The sequence below is a fragment of the Vanellus vanellus genome (assembly GCF_965231255.1).
Source record: "Vanellus vanellus genome assembly, chromosome: 1".
Lineage (NCBI taxonomy): Eukaryota > Metazoa > Chordata > Aves > Charadriiformes > Charadriidae > Vanellus > Vanellus vanellus.
In genome coordinates this window covers 93,261,540-93,283,864 of record NC_138905.1, presented here as the reverse complement: position 1 = coordinate 93,283,864, position 22,325 = coordinate 93,261,540, and the positions used below count along the sequence as shown (strand labels likewise).

Sequence of the window (22,325 nt, the reverse complement as noted above, 5' to 3'; positions counted from 1 at the left end):
AACACACTGCCTTGGTAGCAGTGGCCAAGGTTAGAAGGCTGCTCCATAGCCCCGTAAGTGCCCTGCCTCATGGCTCGCACTGGCCCCTCAAAGCTGAGAGTGCCCATATGTGGTTGGGGGCTGCATGAGGAGGTGATAAATATAGGAGGAAGACTGTATCGGGTCAGACACATCAGAAAAGGCTGCTGTGATGAGGGAGATAAGACTGGGGTAATACGGACTGAGGTGATATGATGAGCCTTACGCTTGTACCAATGCAGGGCTACAGCACAGGAAACGACACCAGGGGGCCCATCTTCCACTGAAATGGCAATATGGGCACACTCGGCCCGGGACACTGAAGAGGGCAGGAGGAGGAGACGTCAGCCAGGGTAAGGATGGGAAGATGTAGGAAATGATGTGAGCATGCAGGTTGGATAGGTAATGAGAACAGGCCCTGGGAGAAGGGGAGATGAAGAGAGTAAATTAAACTCAGGTTGGGCATAGGGTAGCAGGGATGGCGAAAGAGAGGCAGGTACAGGGGAATGATGGTGCTTAGGGGAAGAGGAAGTTTGTACCAGGAATGCAAAGGCAAGGGGTCAGTACCAGTTCGGGTCAACACTACAGGAGAAAAAGTGGGGGATCCCTACAGAGCTGTTTCCACATGGATGCGGTTCCGGGTGCAGCTCAAATGCCAACAAACAGTTACGAGGGAGAACACGATGCCCAGGACAAACTCCCTGTCTGGCACACACAACCCCCCCACCCCCGGCAGGCTCCGCTTTGCCCCGCCGCCCCGCAGCATCCCCGGGGCTTTTGCCCGCGGTCCCCTCCCGCCTCGTTCGGCCGCGGCCCGGCCCGTCGGGGCCGGGAGGAGCCGCCGCCGCCGCCGCCCCGCCTCTTCCCCGCCAGGTGGCAGCCGAAAGCCGTGGAAAAAAAACCCAAACCGGCCCCGGCCACCCTCCGGGCAGGGAGACTGGGGGTTAGTGGCCAGGCGCAGCTGCGGGAAAAAGCCCGGGGTCCCGCACGGCAAAGCCCCCCGCGTAACCCTGCTAGAAGAAGGGGGTGCCAGCTCTGCGCGCCCTGAGCCACTTTTGCCGGAGGCAGCCCCAATATGGCCATGTTTTTGTGGCACCGAAGCTGATGCCTCATCGGTCTGCATCTCTCCACAACCACTACGCAGCACTATCCTTGGTAAAACTGCTCTGGGGGGCAGAGTTGGTCATCCCCATCAAAAGCAAGACACCAACCCGCTACAGCAGCAAGAAGCAGAGGTTGCAAGGAGTGGTGGTAAAGTTTCTAGCCCGTTCCACTCACCCCACACAGATATCCCCCCTGCTCTCCTCTCACTCTCTCCAGATCCCTTTTGCAACACCGATAGCACCCCTGAAGGGACTCATAAAAGAGGGGCATAGAGGCTGTGCCATGCCACATAACCCTTGCTGTACAGGCAAACCAGGTCAGACTTGTAAGCAAAGCCACAAGCCGTCTTGGTTGCACAGAGACATGCCTCCAAATGCTGTGAGCAACACGATCACCACCAGCAGAAATTGAACCTTTCAAGATTCCCAATGCAGACCTTTAAAAGGGGGTCATTTGAGATGGAATCAGAATGCAGATGTATTTCTGAGCCATACCCAGAGGGGAAAAAAATCACCCACCCGTCTACACATTTCACACCCACATTTGCCAATCTAGAATGTTCTGCTCTGTCCTGGGTCTCATCATCTGAGTAAACCAAAATGGAGATAGGAATAGAGACAGCAGGTGCCAGTTTTCCTCTTACGTACATTAACAAGACTCCAGGGCTTGACATATCTGCAGTGCTGATGGACGAGAGCCCAAAGAGAAGTTTCAAAGGGCATCAGAGAGCTACAGGCTTCTTACTTGCTTTGAGGAATCCACCCTTGGGTTCCTGTCAAAGACTGCAAGGTAAAACCTGGTGTAAGAGGACAATCAGCCCCCATGAGTATCTAAATGGAAGTGCGGCCAGGAGGAGGCATGGGACAGGCTAGCAGGACTTGTCCACGATGGGAAGGAAGGAGTGATGGCAAACCGAGTAGAGCTGGCCTGCTGTTTTTCTGAGTGCTTTCCTCCCTGAGCGACTCTGGGCTCCATGCTGTTGCCAGGGTGACTCCACTTACAGCAAAGGCTGGAGTCCAGCTTCTTGAGTAAAGAGGAAGACCAAAACCAGGCAGAAATGGAAAAAAAAAAAAAAAACTCTGAAGGGGAAGGTGCAAGGATGTGCACCATATAGGTCTCCCTCTGTCATCTCACTCCCTGGCACCTGGAGGGGTCTTAGGTTTTACACTTGCCAGCTCCTCTGCAGGAAGTAATTTTTCTAGTCTGTTGACTCTTTTGCCAGGGCTTCAGAAGATGAAATCTTTATTATCATGAAGGCTTAAAAGGGAGGAATACTGTTAATTCCATTTTCAAGGTCATACTTTGAAAGTTATTAATTTCTTTCTTCCAGGGCTTTGCACTCTACTCTGAGGCTTTAGGGATTAGCAGCTTCTACTTACTAGGGTTCATCTGGGGCTTTTTTCTTACTACTTTCCTGTTCCCCCCCCTCCCCTTTGAGAAGACGACAAGACTTTTCACTCCCTGTTGAAACTATTTCGTTCATTACCTGCTTGTACCCCATTCTCACTACCAGTCCTGCTTCTGTAATTAAAACTTGACTGTGACTGCAGTGGCAATAGGCTGGCTTTTCTAGAGGTGGAAGTACCACTGTGTAAACTAGGGAGGATGCCCTCCAGCAACTCTCCAACAAGATTAAGGAAATGTCTCTGGTGTCTATCAATCTTAGCACACGGTTTAATGTATTTCAGAATTTGCTCATGCTTTTTTTTTTTTGCACTGAACAGTTCTTCCCCGTGTTTTGGAGCTCATTCATGATGTACTAAGTACTCATCTATCATACCTCATGCCTTAGCGAAGATTCATTCTGTAATGCAGTGCACCCATCCTTCCCTGAGGTCTAAAGAATATCCCTGAAATTCTATTTCTCAGTGTCCTTCTGAGAAGGTCGAGGTGTTCAGGAGCTGGCTGCTTATGCCATTTATCCTGGAGCTGGTTTACAGTACCCCTAGTCTAGAATTTAACTGTTATGCTGACCAATGAGACTGGTGGTAGCTAGAAGACCACCTACGCTGCAAGGTTACACAGATCTTTCATCACCAGATCCTGTAGGTATCAAAAAGCTCCAAGTTCTTCTCACAGCTGAAAAATAGTTCTCCCACCCTTTCCATTCCCCTAGCAGCTGGAGGAGATTTAGAAAAACAAAACAAAACAAAACAAAAAACAAACAAAACCAGCTCAGTCTGTTAATACGTGGCTCTGTGGCTGGTGTCACCGCCACAATTTGGGGTTTTTCAACAATGGAATGGCCCATGTGGCACCAGGCCTGCTGGCAGCAGATGGGGGCTGGCTCACTCAAAGAGGGAGAAGGGTTTTCGCCCCAAAATTAGCAGGGCTCATTAACAGGGCTCTAAACTAGATTCGACAGGGGAAGGGGGCATTATCGAGTTTGCCCGTGACCAGCCAAAGGATGTTGCACCAAGGATAGAGGAACGGGGTGCTGGTGAGGGCCTGAAGCCATTAGCTCCAAAATGTGCTGGCTATGCTGCAGCATCCTCAAAGTCTTACGTAGATGAGCCAGGAGCTCCTGGACCAACAGGAGCCAACACGGAGGCACTGTTAATACACAGCCCAGGAATGCTGCCTGGAGAGCAGCGCAAAATAATTACAGCTGCTCCAGCCAAGTCAGCCTCAACGAAGACACAGCTGAAGTGCCTCTATGCAAATGCACGAAGCATGAGGAATAAACAGGAGGAGCTAGAGATGTGTGCACGCCTCCAAGGCTACAATCTCATTGGCATCGTAGAAACTTGGTGGGCCTACTATGACTGGAGTGTTGACATGGAAGGCTACAGGCTCTTCGGGAGAGACAGGCAAGGGAAACGAGGAGGCGGTGTTGCCTTATATGTTAACAAGCAACTGGAATGCATGGAGCTCAGCCTAGGGATGGATAAAGAGCCAACTGAGAGCCTATGGGTCAGGATTAAAGGGAAAACGGGAGCAGGGGACATTACAGTGGGGGTCCACCCGACCAAGAAGACTGAGTGGATGAAGCCCTCTATAGACAGATAGGGGCAGCATCATGTTCACAGACCCTGGTTCTCATGGGTGACTTCAACCACCTCGACATCTGTTGGAAGGAATAGGCAATCCAGGAGGTTCTTGGATTGCACTGAGGACAACTTCCTTCTCCAAGTGGTTGAGGAGCCAACAAGGAGAGGAGCTATGCTGGTCCTTGTTCTTACCAACAAGGAGGGGCTGGTAGACAGTGTCAAACACTACAGCCTGGGCTGTAGTGACCATGAAATGGTCGAGTTCGAGATCCTCGAGGCAGCGAGGAAGGTGCGCGGCAGGCTGACGACCCTGGACTTTGGGAGAGCTGACTTTGACCTCTTGAAGAATCTGATTGGTATGGTGCCATGGGATGAAGCGCTGGAGGGAAGAGGGGTCCAAGAAAGTTGGTTAATACTCAAGGACCACCTCCTCCAAGCTCAGGAGCGATGCACCCCTACAAAGAAGAAGGCAAGCAGAAAAGCCAGGAGGCCTGCATGGATGAACAAGGAGCTCCTGGACATGACCAAAAGGAAAAAGGAGGCCTATAGGGAGTGGAAACAGGGGCGGGTAGCCTGGGAGAAAAACAGAGGAATTGTTCAAGCAGCCAGGGATCGGGTTAGACAAGCTAAAGCCCAGACAGAACTAAATCTGGCCAGGGACATTAAGACAAACAAAAAGTCCTTCTTTAAGTATGTCAGTGAGAAAAGAAAGACTAGGGAAAATGTAGGCCCTCTCCGGAAGGAAACGCAAGAACTGGTTACCTGGTACAGAAACAGTCTTTTTTGCCTCAGTCTTCACTGGCAAGGATTGCAGCCACACTACCCTTGATGCAGAATGCAAAGGCGAGGATTGGGAAAACGGAGAACTGCCCACTGTAGAAGAAGATCAAGTGCGAGACCACCTGAGGAATCTGAAGGTGCACAAGTCCATGGGACCTGATGAGATACATCCATGGGTCCTGAGGGAACTGGCAGATCAAGTCACTAAGCCACTAGCCATCATATTTGAGAAGTCATGGCAGTCTGGCGAGGTTCCTGCCGACTGGAAAAGGGGAAACATAACCTGTGTTTTCAAAAAGGGAAATAAGGAAGACCCAGGGAACTACAGGCCAGTCAGTCTCACCTCTGTGCCTGGCAAGATCATGGAGCAGATCCTCCTGGAAACTCTGCTGAGGCACATAGAAAACAAGGAGGTCATTGCCGAGAGCCAGCGTGGTTTCACCAAGGGCAAATCATGCCTGACAAATATGGTGGCCTTCTATAAAGGGGTTACTGCAGTGGTGGACAAGGGAAGAACAACTGATGTCATCTACTTGGACTTGTGCAAAGCATTTGACACTGTCCCACATGATATCCTGGTCTCTAAATTGAAGAGACATGGATTCGACAAATAGACCACTCGTTGGATAAAGAACTGGCTGGATGGTCGCACTCAAACTGTTGCGGTCAACAGCTTGATGTCCCAGTGGAGAGCAGTGATGAGTGGCATTCCTCAGGGGTCAGTACTGGGACCTGTACTGTTCCACATCTTTGTTGGCGACATGGACAGTGGGGTCGAGTACACCCTCAGCAAGTTTGCCAATGACACCAAGCTGTTTGGTGAGGTAGACACGCTGGAGGGGAGGGATGCCACCCAGAGGGACCTGAACAGGCTGGAGAGGTGGGCCCAAGCCAACCTCATGCAGTTCAACAAGGCCAAGTGCAAGGTCTTACATCTGTGTCGGGGCAATCCCAAGCACAAATACAGGCTCGGCGGGGAATGGCTGGAGAGGCCAACTGTATCCTGGGCTGCATCAAAAGAAGCGTGGTCAGCAGGTCGAGGGAAGTGATTCTACCCCTCTACTCTACTCTTGTAAGACCCCACCTGGAGTACTGCATCCCGCTCTGGAGTCCCCAACATAAGAAGGACATGGACCTGCTGGAATGTGTCCAGAGGAGAGCCACGAGGATGATCCGAGGGCTGGAGCACCTCTCCTATGAGGAGAGGCTGAAAGAGTTGGGGCTGTTCAGCCTGGAGAAGAGAAGACTCTGGGGAGATCTTATTGTGGCCTTCCAGTACCTAAAGGGGGCCTACAGGAGAGTTGGGAAGGACTTTTTACTCGGGCATGTAGTGATAGGACGAGGGGGAATGGCTTTAAACTGGAAGAAGGTAGGTTTAGATTAAACATTAGGAAGAAGTTTTTCATTTTGAGGGTGGTAAGGCACTGGAAAAGGTTGCCCAGAGAAGTTGTTGAGGCCCCATCCCTGGAGGTGTTCAAGGCCGGGCTGGACGTGGCCTTGGGCAACCTGGTCTAGTGGGAGGTGTCCCTGCCTATGGCAGGGGGGTTGGAACTCAATGATCTCCAAAGCCCCTTCCAACCTAAACCATTCTATGATTCTATGAAAAATCCTTTGGCAAACTACTGATACAAAATCAGTTACTTAAAACTGCTTTGTCTTGAAACCATTCATTGAAGATTCTCATCCTACAAGCAAAACATCCAAAAAATACATAGCACGGACTTTTTCAGGGTCCATCACAGGGAAGATCTAAGCTTTTTCTGCTTTTCACTTTCCTAGGATACAGCAATCCCTCCCCTGCTCACCTCTCAAGCACACGTGTATGGCACAGCAGACCAAAGGTGATGCCAGCACACAGTGGTGTCTCGATACAGAACAAACAGCATTGCTCCCCTCACTCAGAGCACATACAGCCCTAGGAAGCAGGTTTGCTAATCAGAGGTTCTGGAACCTCTTGAAAAATTAATATTTTCATCAGCTTTATGTCTGTCTGTTTACCTACCTCATCCCTGCTATGGTTTTCGACAAGCTTTGCTGGGTGTTTGGCACAAGAAAGATTTGAGTGCCTGTGAGCAGCCATGAAGAAGGAGGGACACACCAAGGGGTGACTGGAAAGGAGACTGGAACAGAAGAACTAAATCGGGGTGGAGGGTGACCAGCATGCTTGAGGTGGCTCTGGTACTGAAATCCAGTCGTATTGCTGCCTCTGCCCTTCCTATCCTTCTCCTCTAGTACCTGCAGCACAGTGCTCCCCCGACCTGTCCCTGAGGTCTTCTTAGGGCCACCACTCCTGTCCAGGGACTCCCTTGCAGTGAGCTTAGTGGAAACCAACCTTTGTCCCCATCACTCCTTGCCCAGGAGTAGAACAAGCTAGGAGGAGGTTTCAGCAAGCCTTCATCAAGGGCTGCTTGTGAACAAAGAGAAGTATGGGACCCATATAATGGGAAAACTGTAAACAAGCCTGTGCGCTTCTCTCAGCATTTCAGTGAATGAGAGACTTCATGGGAGTCCAGCTGGGCCCACAGACTGGTGTATGTCTCTAAGGAGTGTGGTCTAAGTAAATACTGTGTCACCTGTAGTTCTTATCCAAGTACGGATGCGTGTATGTGTGTGCAATTCCAGAGTGAGACTCCTGGTCACCGGAACGCCCCAACAGTGCAAGTGTGGCTCTAATGCCTGGCCCAGGCACGGGGAAAGCTAGAGCAGAAAGCCATGGTGCCTTCCCACAGCCCTTCCCCAGACCAGTAATTAAAAAGGGAAAGCAACTACAGCTTACACAGGCAGCTGAGCTGGCCTTCAGCTGGATGAGTTGAAGCAATTGAAAAGATGCCTGCAGCCACTTCGGTTCATCCTTTAGACGTTCTAGGGTGCCTGGAAATGGCTCAGTGACTGTGGGATATGCCTCCAAGCATGGGGGGTGCGTTTACGGTGCGTAAGGTGACCCGGCTCAGGAGCGTACTCGTCCATCAGCAAGCACGCGTATCTGCAACAACTACCGTAGAGGCCGCCTGGCCAGACCCCACTGAAGCTACGCTGGTTACAGCACATCCTTCTCCATGGCCTGACCCCCTCCTCCTGCCCATGCACTCATTCCCCAGATTGCAGGGGGACACGCAGGCGATGGTGGGGAAGGGCCAGGCGCATCTCTCCTTTGCTCACCTTGCCGCTAGACCTCTCCCTTTTGCAGGGGAGCTCTGCCGACAGACCTGCTCGCCCGCGGGAGGGAGAGCCTGCCAGGAGCACTCTGCTTTTTCTGCAAGCCTGATTTCTTTGGAATGGTTGCCTTTTTCCCTATGCACCCCCTCCCTCCCAAACCCCACACCTCCCTTCTCCCGGTTGTTTTTGTTTTTAGAAAGAGCGCTTAGACAGCTGTATTAATCATGCAAGCCCAGCCATGTGTAATGTGCTTTATCAACAGCAGAGCAGACACTGAATGGCAACTGGTTCACAAGCGGGCCCGGTGCAGTGCCTGAGCCGGGTAGATAAACCTGCCGCTTCCCAAACCGACTTACCGTCATGGGTTAGTGAATGGAGAGACTGTTCGCTTGGGACAATAACCAGAGGGGAGGCCAATTTGTTAGGCAAATTCTTGAGTGGTTTACACTGGAAATGGAAGGGGGAGGAGGAGGATGAAGGTGGGAACTACTCTTTGGCCATTTTCTCTCAGGGGTGGGAAGAATTCTTGTGTGTGCGCAAGGATTAAATCAAGACAACCGTGGCTGTTCTTCATTCTCCCCCTTGCTGCCCTCCACACTTCGGTCCCAGCCAGCCCGGCTGGCAGCTCGACACGGGAAGTAAGGAGAGCAAGAGGGAGAGAGCAAGAATGTAGGTAGACCTGCTGTGCAGCGGGTATAAATTGCCTTCTTCATCCCTAAGGAGGAAGGTTCAGTTGATGGCTTCAGAAAGTCATCTAACATCCAGATGGTATCAGGCTATGAGCGTCCTCTGGGCTGAGGATATTTGCCTCAGGAGGGCTGTAGCCTGCCCGAGCTGTGCTCTGCAGGGTAATCTGTCCATGCTACACCACTGACACTATCAGTGTCCCTACTGGACAACTGATTTTCTACGGCAGTTGCTCTCCCATGGGTTTGCTTCTAATCTCTGCATTGCAGTTGTGCATTTCCTCCCCCACTGGTTCCACCCAACCTCCACTCTCCCACTTGCCCACTGTGCCCCAACCTCTGTTTTGCAGGGCTGTTCTGCATGCAGGCAAAGCCACAATTCCAACTAAGCAGACCTTGAAATGCCTTCCCTATCCCAACGCAAGGGCCCAGCTCGGGGGAATATCTTTCTGGGACTTCCAGTTTCAGTTCCTACCCTCTGCCGCTGCTCTTCCCCACTCACTGGATTCTCCACAGCATTGCTACTGGAGAGGGTTATGCAAATATATGCAACCCAGGGCTCATTTTGGAATAAATCAATCTAAATTAAAATTAATGAACAAAAAGTACAGAAACAGATCAAGCAATAAAGCCATTTCTCTCTCTTTCCCCCTGTGTCTCTCTTTTTTCTTCAAGAAAGCTGGTTTCTTTTCTTTATGCTTTTTTTGGGAGGGGCGAAGAAGCAAAATGTTTTTTTGGTTGTGTTTTTTTTTAAGCAATCTCAGCAAACAGAAACTGTCTGTTGCTATCCAGAAAAACCCATCAAGCAATGCTAGTAGCTGCAGTAGAAAAAATTCTTGGCATTTCTTGTTTCCCTAAGATGCTGTTTCCAGCTATATCCCTACTACCCCTTTCTGGAAGGCACTGTCATCGCCTCTGACTGATTTTGTTCACTTTTAACCGCACACTCAAAATAAGACACAATGCCACCCCTTGCCTGCTACCTATGACATAGCAAGAAACAATTAATATGATGTTGGCCTTCTGCCTTTACCCTGTCTTGTCCTTCCTGTTCCCTTGGCCTGAAACCCCCGCAGGCTTGGCACCCAACGGCATCCCAGCCTTCGGTGCCTGCAGACCTGGCAGGGACGGACATTGACCCCGAGCAGCAAGAGAAGCTTGGCCTGCCTGAGCTTCCAGCTTGTAAAGCCACCCCCTTCTGCAATCACCAAATGGAGAATGAGCTCTTTGGAAAATCTGGCTGGATACCACCAACGGGAAGCAAGGAGAGCCATGAGTTGTGCTTCTCACCCAGGATCATGGGTGTTACCAGGTGCCGATGCCCGGGGCTCAGCCAGCTTTCAGGGAAGAGAGAGGCATGCTCCAGGTAGTAAGGCACACGTCACCATGTGGTGAGGAGTACAGCTGAACTACGGCCTCTGACCGCCTGAGAATTTAGGGAAATGCCAGACTTGCACATGGCTTCAAACATGTCCTCCCATGTTTGGTCCCTATGGCCATTATTTTTTTCAGCTGGTAGTTTCTATGTCAGGATCACGATAGGACAAGATTGGCTACTTTCACCTGTTTATGCTCATTTTCCCAGCTCTGCCAACTAGTTTGTTTCCAAGGCTGCGAAGGCTTGGGTTTTCACTAACCCTTTCTTGGAGCCCAGCTGAGAAAGCACCCTCTGGCCTCAGTGAAGAGGACTCCAGGGACAGGCAGGTTCTTTAGCTGGCCACACTGTACTGGGAGGGCTGGTTTCTGTTGACTGCTTCCACACCCTGGCCCAGTCAGCAAGCCCCCATTAACCATTTAACAATCATAAAAAGAAAGAGCCATGGGGTTTCCATCAGCAAACCCCCAGTTAACCCTTTACAGTCTGTACTCTTGGATGTTTTCCCCCATGCTTCTCTCCTTAGCTTCGAGGTATTCAGATGTTCGTCCTTTTGCCAAAGCAGACCCCACTGAGGCAAGAGCTGCCTGCTCAGCAGGACTGACAAGGCCATGCACTAGAGAAAGTGATAGCAGGGTGGGGATGGGTGGAGGTGACCACTGCAACAGGTGAAGTCTCTTCTCCACAGCTGGGACCTCCACGGGAAGCGAAGAGGACTGAGAGGGTATTAGAAAGAAAGATGCTCTCTGTTTCCCGCTCTGGTCATCAGACCCAAACGAACGTCTCCTTTCTCCCTTCCCCCAGCTCCCACCCACCTGATGAAGGCATTAGTGACAGTACAGGCTACACGGGCTACAGCTAAGTGGAGACTAGCTACGATCTACAGTCATACAGGGTCATTCTCCGATCAGTGCGTGTTTTGGCAGAAAGACAGGACTGCTCATACTCCTTTTCCCTCCCCCTCTGCTAATTACTAACATGCTATTGCTATAAATCTTTTGTCACCCTGTTGATGGCCATGACTTTGTCTGATCAGGCCCCAAAGACTGGCATGCTTGATGCCCCACGGGCAGTTCTGGATGTGCTGCTTTCTTGGAAACACAGCAATCCCCCTTGCAGAGCTCCCAGGGCATTCATGCCAACCATGCTGAGAAAGTCCCTGGTTATTTGTGGTAAGCCCTCATCACAAAACTCCTGTGAGGAAGACTCGTGGATTTTGAAGCCCATCAGTCTGCCTAAGCCATTCTGACGTGGACACTAGGTGCTAATCACAGGGGAGGGAGCCTATGTTCGAAGAGCTGAGGACAAGGAACAATGGAGGACAGAGATGAAGCTAGTGCCATAATTGTGACAGACTCCTTTGAGGTTCAACAGTGATCCCACTTGCCCTGTCATTGGCAGGTGTGGTGTGGAATGAGCAAATTCTCCTTTTCCAGAAGAAAACCCTTTTGAAAAGCCACTGATGATGCAGTAAGGCTCCCTTTGTGACAGCCAGGTCTTGTAGCGTCCCATTATAACTGTGATGTTACAATGCAGACAGGAAGATGTGATGATGTGGCATCACCCCAGAAGACATTTCAGGGCATTTTGAGTGCCCAGGGGCAAAACCAGGAGGGCTGGAAAATTTACCAAGGACAATTCAGTTAAGAGCTGAATCAGCTGGGCTCTACCAGCCTTTTGGGAAACTGCCTCATCAAATTCAAGTCCCATGTGTTTAGTTGAATGGGCTGCTTCTGAGTCTCCAGCCTGCCTGAAAGCAAGATGTTTCCACAGCAGCTAGCTAATGATAGCAATGCTTAGCATGACTACAGTGCTCTTCATCTCAAAGCACCTTCCTTTTAAATTAATGCTCAAAACCCCACAGGGCAGGGAAGTGTTACCGAGGCTTAAGAGAAGTGGGAATTGAGGGAGAAAGAGGGAGGAGGCTGTGATTCTGGTCACTGAGGAGAGGCTTATTTGAGAGCTGAGGACTGCATCTCAGAACATCATTTCATAGGGAGAAAAAGGTCTAACAAGAAAATTGTATGCCTAAGGTTTCTTTGAAGGTGAACAGCAAAGTAAAAGCAAATGTTGAGATAAGTGCCAATATCTGTTCATTGGAGAAGCTGGTAGGGGCTTTCGGAAAACAAATGAGGTCCAGGATGTTTAAATTCTATTTTCCCCCTCTCCAAAATCCTCTTTGTGTGTCCTGGGTCACTGGAGACATCCCCGCATTTGACACCACAAATTCCTGGAGACTCCTCACAGAAGTGATGTCACACCAGGATGTCCTTCAAGGTGATCGCAGGAGACTGGGGAGCAATAAAAGGAAAGGAAAAAAAACAACTTCAAAGACAGAGGGGGAGGTGTTTTAAAGGATTGACTAAAGCTGTTCAAGACGGCCTTGGCAGTTTGATTGGGGGGGTATTTGGTATGGAAATCCTGGCCTTGCTCACTTGCAGTTTTTGCTTTATCATTTAGCTTAATGGGCTACTAATTCAAAACCAGCTGTAAACAGAACTGGCTATGAAAAAAATTAACACTGCGTGCCTGTGGAATTTAAGGATATATAATAAAAATAATCATAAAAAGAAAGAGCCATGGGTTTTCCATCAGACAAAAATATTTGTCATTGAAAACTCTGCTTAAAAAAAGAACACCCAAAATTGGAAAACTCCTCAAAACCTTACATCCCAAACAGCCTCAGCAACTTTAATTTCATATCCAAGCACAAGTTTCATTTGCAATACATACGATAATGGTGTTTAATTGGATTTATTTTTCCACACTAGGTTCCCAATGGCCTACTTTACTCCTTTTCTCAGCTCCTTGAATGTTATTTACAAATCACTCTCTGGGATTTAATTTTAATGGTAGCTTGATTTCTCCCTCCCCCCCCCCCCCCCCCCCTTTTTTTTTGTAGGTACTTTTCTTTAATTGTATTTGTGGATTTGCCTTTTAAATAGGCAATTGTGACTACATCCTGAGCCTGAATAAGTTGCCAAGAGCAGAGCTTGATTTGAAAGAGTAGAGTAGTTAAATGGAGCTGGTGTAACATCCAGCATTTATTGTTCTTTTATGGGAGTACCTGCAGGTGCTTTACTTGGGTAGGTGCCCTTTTGCAAAACAACACGGGTTCGTAATAACACTCTACTCCAAAGCTCTGCACAGACATTAACTATTTAGGCCTCTGAACATCCCACGAGTTGAGAGCATCTTCATCATACCGTGGTAAAACAAAGATACTAAGGAGCCCTAGGCCAAGATTTTTTAAGTGAATACGGGGACTGGCTGCCTTATTGTTGATTTAGTTTCAAACACTGCTTCCAGTTGCTGTAGCCTGCTTTCTGAAAGCGCCCAGTCTCTGCACTTTTTCAGAATCCCAAGGTCGCATCCAAACCACAGTCTTGTGTGGATGTCAGGGCGACGCTGCCTGGACCCGAGGCGTGCTTGGGCAGCACAGAGACAGGAAAAATACTCAGGGCCTCTTTTGCTTTCATACCTTCTTCCCTTGGAATAAAGCAGACAGAAACACCTCACCGTGCACCTCTTTTCATGCTCTCTGCCTCAAAGGCAGCACTATGGGACTGGTGGACCTGGGGGTATGTGACAGAGGAATGAGAAAACAAAGTGTTTCACTGCGGACAGTTTGCACAACTAGAGTGAAAAAAAACCCTCCTGGCAGCAATTTATTTTTTCACTTCTCACTTGTCCCTTCCACTGCTTCTGCAAAATTTTAGGTCCACTTATGCTTTTGATCCGAATCACAGAGCGAATCACAGGTCTGCAGACAAACTGAACCTTACTGAAGACTGTCCAGACCTGAGTGAGGTCACAATGTCATGGCTCAGAGCTTGGCTAAAGGTTGTTGCTGTTTAGTTGATTGTTTTTTTGAAAAGGGAGGGGGAAAGGGGAAGGGTGAGGAAGGTGAGCAGAAGAGACCAAATGACATGTAGACGAGAAGGGAAAGCCCTTATTTTCCTGCATTTCTGAGCTGTTTTGCCCATCTCTAGCTCTGAACATTTGTCAGGATGATGGAGAATGACCCGGCTAAAGAGCTACTTCAACATAAAACATATACTGACCTGGAAAAGGATTGGGGAGTGTGGGTAAAACTCGTTCTAAGGGGGGAAAAAAAACAATAAGCAACATGCAGGAGAAAAGGAAAAGCCACTTTTCACACCAAGCAAGCAGCAGATACAAACCTGATGGAGTTGTCCATCCCCAAATTAGTTGAACTAGAGTAGGTTTCATATACAGTGCATTTTGCTAGCAACACACCTAATACACATCAGCATCCCCCGGGACTGGGAGTCAGAGAGAAGTCATTTGAAAAACTAAACAAATAATATCCACACAGCAAGAGGGATTAAGCACCTGCAGTGAAGGTAATTGGAGTTGATGGGCCATATCTCCCCTCTGACTTTCAAGACCACTCATGTCATCACACTACAGCTCCTCCTAGCTGCACCTCTGGCTAGAAGCTAGTCTTGGCAGAGTTATGGAAGTCCTCCATGGGTAGTTGCTGCCACCCCACAACATTCTCCACAACGGATTTCTCGCCAGTGACAGGTCCCTTGAGGATCTGAGCATGGGAGCAGTCACCCTGGTGAATCCTCAAGGGCATTCTGCTTCTTTTGAGCTTTTCTCTTCCAATGGGAACAGAGCTTTTGCAGACTCACCAACCTCTACCTGTACGCAGAGCCTGCGGTTTTGGTTACTGGGTTTTTACAATGCGTCCTCGTTATACGTCACAGCAGGACTTTGTTATACGTCACTGCTGGCCTCACGCTTTGCTTCTTCCACACAAGGATCTCAAAAGAATTGCACAGACACTGAGGGAAACTAGTGTCGGAGACCTCAGTGTGAGGCTACCAGTAGTGTTAATTCCATTTTAGAGATTGTGCAGCTGATGAACGGAGCAAGGAAGCAATTTGCCCAAGGTCAAATGCGGAACTGTTGGCAGAGCCAGGAGCAGAACCAAGAATACAAGCCCCCCACCCTGGCCTGACTCTCATCACCGGGTCTCCTTTCATTACCTTCAGAGCTTGTTGGATGTCTCATACTGACTGAGACAAGTTCCTACTTGTGGACTGATCAGTAAGTAGACTTTTAGCTGTAGAGATATGCCACTACGCAACAGCCGACAGGCCTGGAGCAATGAGTATGTCTCCTGGGTTACCTGCGAGGATGGTGCTAAGATCACTGCTGATGGACAGAACTTGGCAGGATACATCGGCAGTCCACTATTATTCCCTGATCTACCCAGGTCCAGCTATTTGGAGGCCAATGCTTTTTATACAGCATCCCTTGGTGCAAGGAGCTAGTTTTCTGACTCGCTCGGAGCTCGGAGCCCAGGAGGATGTATCAGGCCAGGCGCGTCCCCGTGACACCGGCAGATCTCCTGCCCTCATGGTAGTAATGGAGCTGTTTGAATCCACAGCAGGCACAGGGGAGATTGTCTCTTTCGTAGCAAATACAGTGCTAGCCTGGATCTCTGTGTTTATGTAGCAACAGGGGACTATTGTTCTGCGAAAGCAGGCTGTTGTGCTGACATGACTTCCTTGTTATTTAGTTTGGTTAAATAACTCAACTCCCCTTTACCTTCTTCCTGCACAGCAGGCCGCAGCCTGCACAGCATAAGCAGTTAAAGCAAAGCGCTACGGCCTCATTACCATGCTGCTTTCTATTCAAGGACTCTACCTCCGTTCCTCTCGCCCGCCCGCCCGCACTGCCTTTGTTGCTCCACCCCGGCTCATTCGCAGTGTCTCAGCCTTGCCCCGTCCGGCTGTCACCCCCACCACTTTCCCCCCCTCTCCCGAGTCTCCCCACTATTGACAGCCCCTGGCAAAACAGGGGGCTTGCACTAAGAGAGATTTCGGCCACGGTTACGCTCCGAACCCTGGCAGCACCCACCGTCAGCAGATGCTCAGGTGCAAGAAAGTGCGGGCAGAGAGTCAGGAGAAGGGGTGTAAGCGTGTGCCCGCGGCCAGCGCTTGTGCCGGGGCGCTAACAAACTGTGGCAAGTCAGAGGCAAGCGCCAGCCCTGCTTCGGCACGTGCCTCTTGCTGGCATCAAAAACTGCTGGACTGAAATGATAACTCTACCTGCAGCCTCTGGAGGAGGCAGAGGTGGCATCCTGCCTGCTGCTGCTCCTGATCGGCACGGGCCTTGCCAGCCGCTGCTTCACCTCGGCGTTCCCTTGCCCCCTGAAGGGTGCAGAGGACGCAAGCGGCAGAGGATGCGGCAGGGGACCTGCTGAGGTGGCACTCTCCTGTAACTGAGACAATTTAGCCAGCAGGACTGCATAAGGATGTGCAGTACTGCCCTGTTGTCTCTTGTGTTATCCCCTGGGGTGGGCTAGCTCTGGGGGAGGCAGAAGTCAACTAATTTGGAAGAGCTTTCGTTTCTTTTCTCTGCCTTGCTGGAATGCACCAGGTGCCACGTCTGCTTCTGTGTGCCTGTCAGGGTGTGTGTGCTTGCTTATACACCACGCAGGTGCATGCGCATGTATACATACTCCCGTACACGTAAACCTACGTACCTATATGCTCGTACAGCAGATGTGTATCTGGTGTATATATATATGCACATATTTACACTTCTGTGTAGCACGGGTTACGATACAAATTGAGGCTTTTAATCATAAAGCTTTTCATAGCGCTCTGTTAGCTGAGTGGAAGGAAAATAAAACAAGTTCCCTCCCTCCTAATACACTCAGGAAAAAAAAAAAAACCAAAAAACAAACCACCACCAACCTTTCCCTTCACTTTTGGCACTACTTTCCACCTCTGTTGCTCTGTGATGGCAGCCCTGGCTTGGCCTCTCTGTCAGGCAATTTTCACAGAGATCCGCACTCTCGTGAAGGTTACTGCACCTCTCCTAGGTCTCACAGTATTTTCTGCTCGGGGGCTACAAACCCCCTTCCTTAGCTCCGCAGAGCTGAATCAACCCCCTGGCTTGCTAATGCTGCAAAACACGGTCCTGCCTCCCAACTCCTCGTATCCACAGACGTGTGATATGCCTTCCCCTCTTGCATGGGCTCTGGTGCTTGATGACCCCTTCCCTGAACTAATTCAGCTCAGTACAACAACAGAAAACGTTTGGGGGCGCTTTGGGGGGTGGGTGGTAAAGCTCAATTACATTTTCACTGGTTTAGTAGGTTGAACTAGCTCAGCATGTGCTTCACTGAGTACTGGAAAGGGGGAAACAACAAAAGCAGAGAGCAGGGTGAGCAAAAGGAGTGGGGAGGAAAGGATGGCAGCAAGCTATTACATCGGTTGTATCATCAAACTGTACCTGAGTACCCTCTCTGCGAGCATATTCCATATTGCTGTTGGAGACAGGTTCCTGGGTAAGACAGACCTTTGGTACGGCCATTTTTATGTTGTTGTAAACTCAGTCTCCGGGAGTGAGGGGTATAAATCTCACCACCTACAGCAGGCAATCCTGCTGCTACATCCTTTAAGGAAGATCACTAGCTATCTATTCATAGAGCTCCAGGGAGCTGCTGTTGTATTTTAATGCATCTTCTCTCTATGGCACTGACATCTAAGGCACTCGGGTCTCTCTGAGAGTTTTTCAATGCTGGCTGAGATTTTCTGGAAGGGTAGTCACCCATTTTTCTCTGCTGCTAAACTGTTCTTTCACATCATTTTGCTAGCTCCCCTTCTGCCCTCCACCTCAGGCAAAGCTGCCACTACCTCATTATTAACTCTCTGGTTGTTTCTTCACTCCTGGCCGCCATTCTTTTTTGTGCTGCAATGGGACACTGAGGAACCATTGCTGCATCTGCCTCCCTAGTGGGATGTTGCCCTACAGTGAGCTTGTTCTCTATTAAAAAAAATATAAAATATCCCTGATTCTAGGGATCAAAAACACTCCCAAGTATTCGAGTATCCGCTGTACCTTGCAAAAACTGGGCACTGCTTTATTTTTCTGCCTGGGTGTGTGGCTGGGAGTGTGCGTCACCTGTTATTTCAGCTACTGTGTGATCACTCCAGCATTTTTTTCATCTGGGCTTGTAGATTTTTTCAGCTGCTTTCTTTATCTTTATGAGGCTGGATTCCCTTCACTCATTTCCCCCCTGATTTCTTAACCTTAGAAATACCAGCTGTAGTCTGCCTGAATGTATTTCTTTTTCTCTCTCTTTCTCTCTTCCGCACTAACTAGGAGAACAGAGATTTCCTGAAACAATATGAAGCAATTGCACACTGAAGAAATAAAGACTAACGAAGCAACAAAAATAAACGTTACAAACAATCCACTGCAAATCATCACATCTCTCTTAGCTCCTGCACCTCCGTTCCTCTGGCTCTTGTGAAGCTCTCTAGTGTTTTCCAGTATAAATCGGCCTTGAATTTCTAAGGTAAAAATGATAAACAAAATCCAACAACTTGCAAGAAGGAACGTTTTCTTCTTACACATTGAAAGGAGGCTAAAATAGGACCCTCGCTGTTGCACGTCATCTTTAATAGTTGCCACATTTCATCCTGGAATAGTTGAAGTCAACTTTGCCAGATCTCCCTGGGTCGCTTACAGGTTCTGCCACTCATTTTATGACCATGGGTAAACCACTTCTTCACTCTGTACCTTAGTTTCCTACTGCAAAATGGTGCTAATAACACTCACCGATTTCTAAATAACTTGTGATGTTAAAATATTCATTGCTAGCAGATCCTTTGAGATCCTTTGAGGTGAAGTTCTGAAGTCATGCAAAATGCTTTTCTAGCAAAACCAACCCCCCAGCTGAAATCACGTATGCATACATACATTATTGAATTTCATCTTATATTTTGTTTCCGTGATGCATTCCAGCTCATCTGTGTAACAGGAACCAACAGAGAGGGCCAAATTTAGAATTCAGCCACAAATAATGGATTCTAAACTTAGCATTATATTAATATCAGCAAGAACAAATCTGGAGTATTTGAAAATTGTGTTCCAGATTGCTGCCTGAGGATTTTATTTGAATCTAATGACAGTCACAAGACCAGGGTGAAAAGACTTTCAAAGCAGAAATTTGCTTTGTGTGCTGCAATGCTACAGGAAACCAAATCTATGTTCCTTTATGATAATATCTGTTCTTCAGAAAAAAACTTCCACAGAATACACCCAGATTTTGCAAAAATTCAAACTGCTGTGAAATAAATCCAGAGGTGGTAAACAAATAAGGCCAATGGATTTATCCTTTTGCACCGCATCTGCTAAAAAATAACCAAACCAAACCATTGTTTTTCTGATGGTTTGATTAATCTGACCACACACAGCAGGAACTAGGCTAATCTGCGTGCCATACTAAGGCTGCTTTACACAGCTTATCTTTTTCCTCTTTAAAAGGACATGCAGGTCATGGCCGGAGTGTTTTAATTCAATTTGGGATTGTCAGAGGAATACAGACCTAAGTCACTTTTGCGTTTATGCCTCCATTCATTTGAGCGGGTCATTCCGCTGCAGTCTATTTCTGGTGGCAATAACAATGTGTGGTCCAAGTCAAGCCCAAGTTTTGGACATGGAATCGGGAACTGCGTTTTGAATACACCACAGTTTGTACGTGTGCATAGGTGGTAGGTGAGGGGCAGAGGCTCTGTTTAGGGTCAGGTTGGAATCAGCTGCAAAATTCAGAACCAGCAGGTAACTCTGCTCTAGAGTTTGGTCTAGTCCCAGCTTCTGTCTGTTTACATTTACTACGACAAACTCAGTAATTGAAAGGTAGTGGAATGAGATCCAAGGAATTTTATTCCATATTTCATCTGCTGATTACCTTTTCCTCCATGTTCCCTGTGGTATGCCCCTTTAAATCATTCTGTCTTTTCCCACTTCTTTCCCTTCCATTTTCAAACTCATTTCTCTTTTTCTTGACTCACTCTTGTTCTCCTCAGGCTCAGTGGCTAGTTCTCTCCATCTCTCTGAATTACTTGTCATTTCTCAGCTGTCACGGACCCTCTGAGCCCTGGCCTTCTGTCTCCTTATTAAAGGGCCTGTCATTCTAAAGGCTTTTTTGTTTCCAGCTTTAAAACAAACATGTTTTTATTATTTTAACAAAATCTGACTTCAGCAAAGAAAGTCAATCAAAGGGCTGGACTGTAAACCTTTTAATTTGGCTGTGTTTGTGTTTCATGGCCACTATGAACATGTAGGTATCTGAAGCAGAGCGCTGAAAGCCAGTTCACGGCTGGAGGTTTTGAGAGGGTGGGGGTGACAAAAGGATGCTTTCCTGAGTTTTGGTCACCGTGTGCTTCTTACACAGCCTGGTCTTTGCAAGAGTGATCTGGACCTCCCTTCACCCTCTCCCATACTTACTGTAAAGGTATAGGCTGGCATTTGTGACTCCCAGCTTGTTGGCAGCCACGCAGGTGTAGTTCCCGTAGTGTTCCTCAGTGACATTGGCCACCATCAGCAGAGACTGGCTCCCCGTGCTCTTTATCTCCAGACCATTGGCGCTGTTTATCCTGGGAAGACAGGAGAAGAGGTGTGCAGTGCAATGGTAGTTGCATATCAGGAAGGAAATCACTGCCCGGCAGGCATTAAACTAGTCACCCAGCCCAGCTGGCAGGTGAGGATGGAGGGAGGCAGGAAAGAGACGTGAGAAGAAAGAGGCCAAAGGTGACATTGACAGAAAGTAGAAGGAGGGAATGAAAGGAAGGCGTGCAGTGAGGAGAAACGCCACAGGTAAAGCAGTGGAGAAGCAAGAAAAGCTGAGGGAAAGGGAGGAAGCCTTTACCCAGCACCGACTGGCACTTGGAAATCACAGAATCATAGAATGGTAGGGGTTGGAAGGGACCTTCAGAGATCATCTAGTCCAAATCCCCTGCCAAAGCAGGTTCACCTACTGCAGGTTGGACAGGAACACACCATGGCCAGCTGAGGGCTAGTCTGTACTTGAACGAAAGGTTTTTAGTGAAACACACCAATTCATGTGTTCCAATACGTGCATATACTAAACTTGAGTCACTCCTGAGCCTGTGCACACGGGTCAGGTTAAAAACTAGCATAATGACACCACCTTCTTTATGCCAGGTAAATGCTCAGTTATAAGGGACAGATCCCTTTTCTCTTCTCATTTTCTCTTATATGCAAATCTGGGAGGCCCAGGTCACACAGATGGGGGAATCCTACACCTCAGCAGCACCTTCCCATAGATGCAGGCATCTAGAATGGCATTACCTACCTGGAGACTAACACTGCCTATTTTTTTGGTTGTATCGTGGGCTATTTAATGCATGAACATCGTCAGGAAGAAAGAACTACTGGTGTCTTAATTGTGTATTGGCCCTTAACGCATTTAAAGGCAAGAGCTCCATCCTCTGTGCTTCCTTCAGCATTCCCAGCATAGAGAGGGACTGCCTCCTGCAGCCCTGACCACGCAGGCTCCGCCAAGTCTGATGGGACCATCGTGACTTATATGGTTTGTGAAGAGCAATTTGTTTGAGGAGAAGAGTTGGGGAGCACGATAGGTGATTCTCTAAGGATCCTCTATTGAGTAGACTGAAAAAGTGAGAAAGGAAGAGGCAGGTTAAAGGTCTTACCTGGTATCATCCCTGTACCACTCGAAATCAGGCGTGGGCACTGCTGATGCCTCGCACCGGAGTAAGGCTTGTCGTCCCGTGGCCGCTTCATTGCTCTTGGACTCTGTGATGGTGGGAGGGTCTGCAAGAAGGAAACACGTGGTCACTTCACACACTTCCAGGTGGAACGAAACAGTGAAACTATGTCAAGGCTGCCTTCCTCATGCAAACCATTCGGGCTGCTGAAGACCCATGGCTGCTGCTTGCAGTGGCACATGCTCCACTCTGCTCCTCTGGAGAATACCTGCTCTTTGAACTCTCCCTAATACACTGCGTTAGCATCACTCTTTACACGTGCTTCTCTTCAGCAACACTGAATAAAGTTCTGTCATAAATGCACAGGCATACACAGTCAGAGTTAAGGTTAAAGATGGACTTCTGTAATTTATGAATATTTACCTGTGGATCACTAGTTCACATGGGCTTATGAGAGAGAAGAAGATGAGAGAAAGACTTCATCAAGGGTAAAAAAAGACAGTAAAAGGAATAAAGTAGAAATCTAACACTAGCATGAAAATTATTTTTCATACAACCTAAAAACTATAAGAAAGGAAAGGATTGAGGCAACTGCTATGAGACAAAAATACATTCACAGCTTAAAAGGGAAGAACTTTAGAGGAGCCGTGGGTGCAACTTTGAGACCCAGACCACTTGTTGAGACACTTCCCTT

The 22,325-nt window shown here is 48.5% G+C and overlaps 1 protein-coding gene across 2 annotated transcripts in view; it reads right to left on the bottom strand.

Moving 5' to 3' along the window:
* The window catches only part of LSAMP (limbic system associated membrane protein), a gene marked incomplete at both ends in the record, with an annotated part of 318,738 nt that overhangs the window by 6,995 nt on the left and 289,418 nt on the right, over positions 1-22,325 (bottom strand). The window contains 3 exons of one of the 2 annotated variants that reach the window (XM_082495005.1): positions 14,174-14,209; positions 20,391-20,539; positions 21,617-21,737. In XM_082495005.1, the coding sequence (XP_082351131.1) occupies positions 14,174-14,209; positions 20,391-20,539; positions 21,617-21,737 (306 nt within the window). The remainder of the gene's footprint in view (positions 1-14,173; positions 14,210-20,390; positions 20,540-21,616; positions 21,738-22,325) is intronic. The other variant, XM_082495006.1, reaches the window with a different exon arrangement.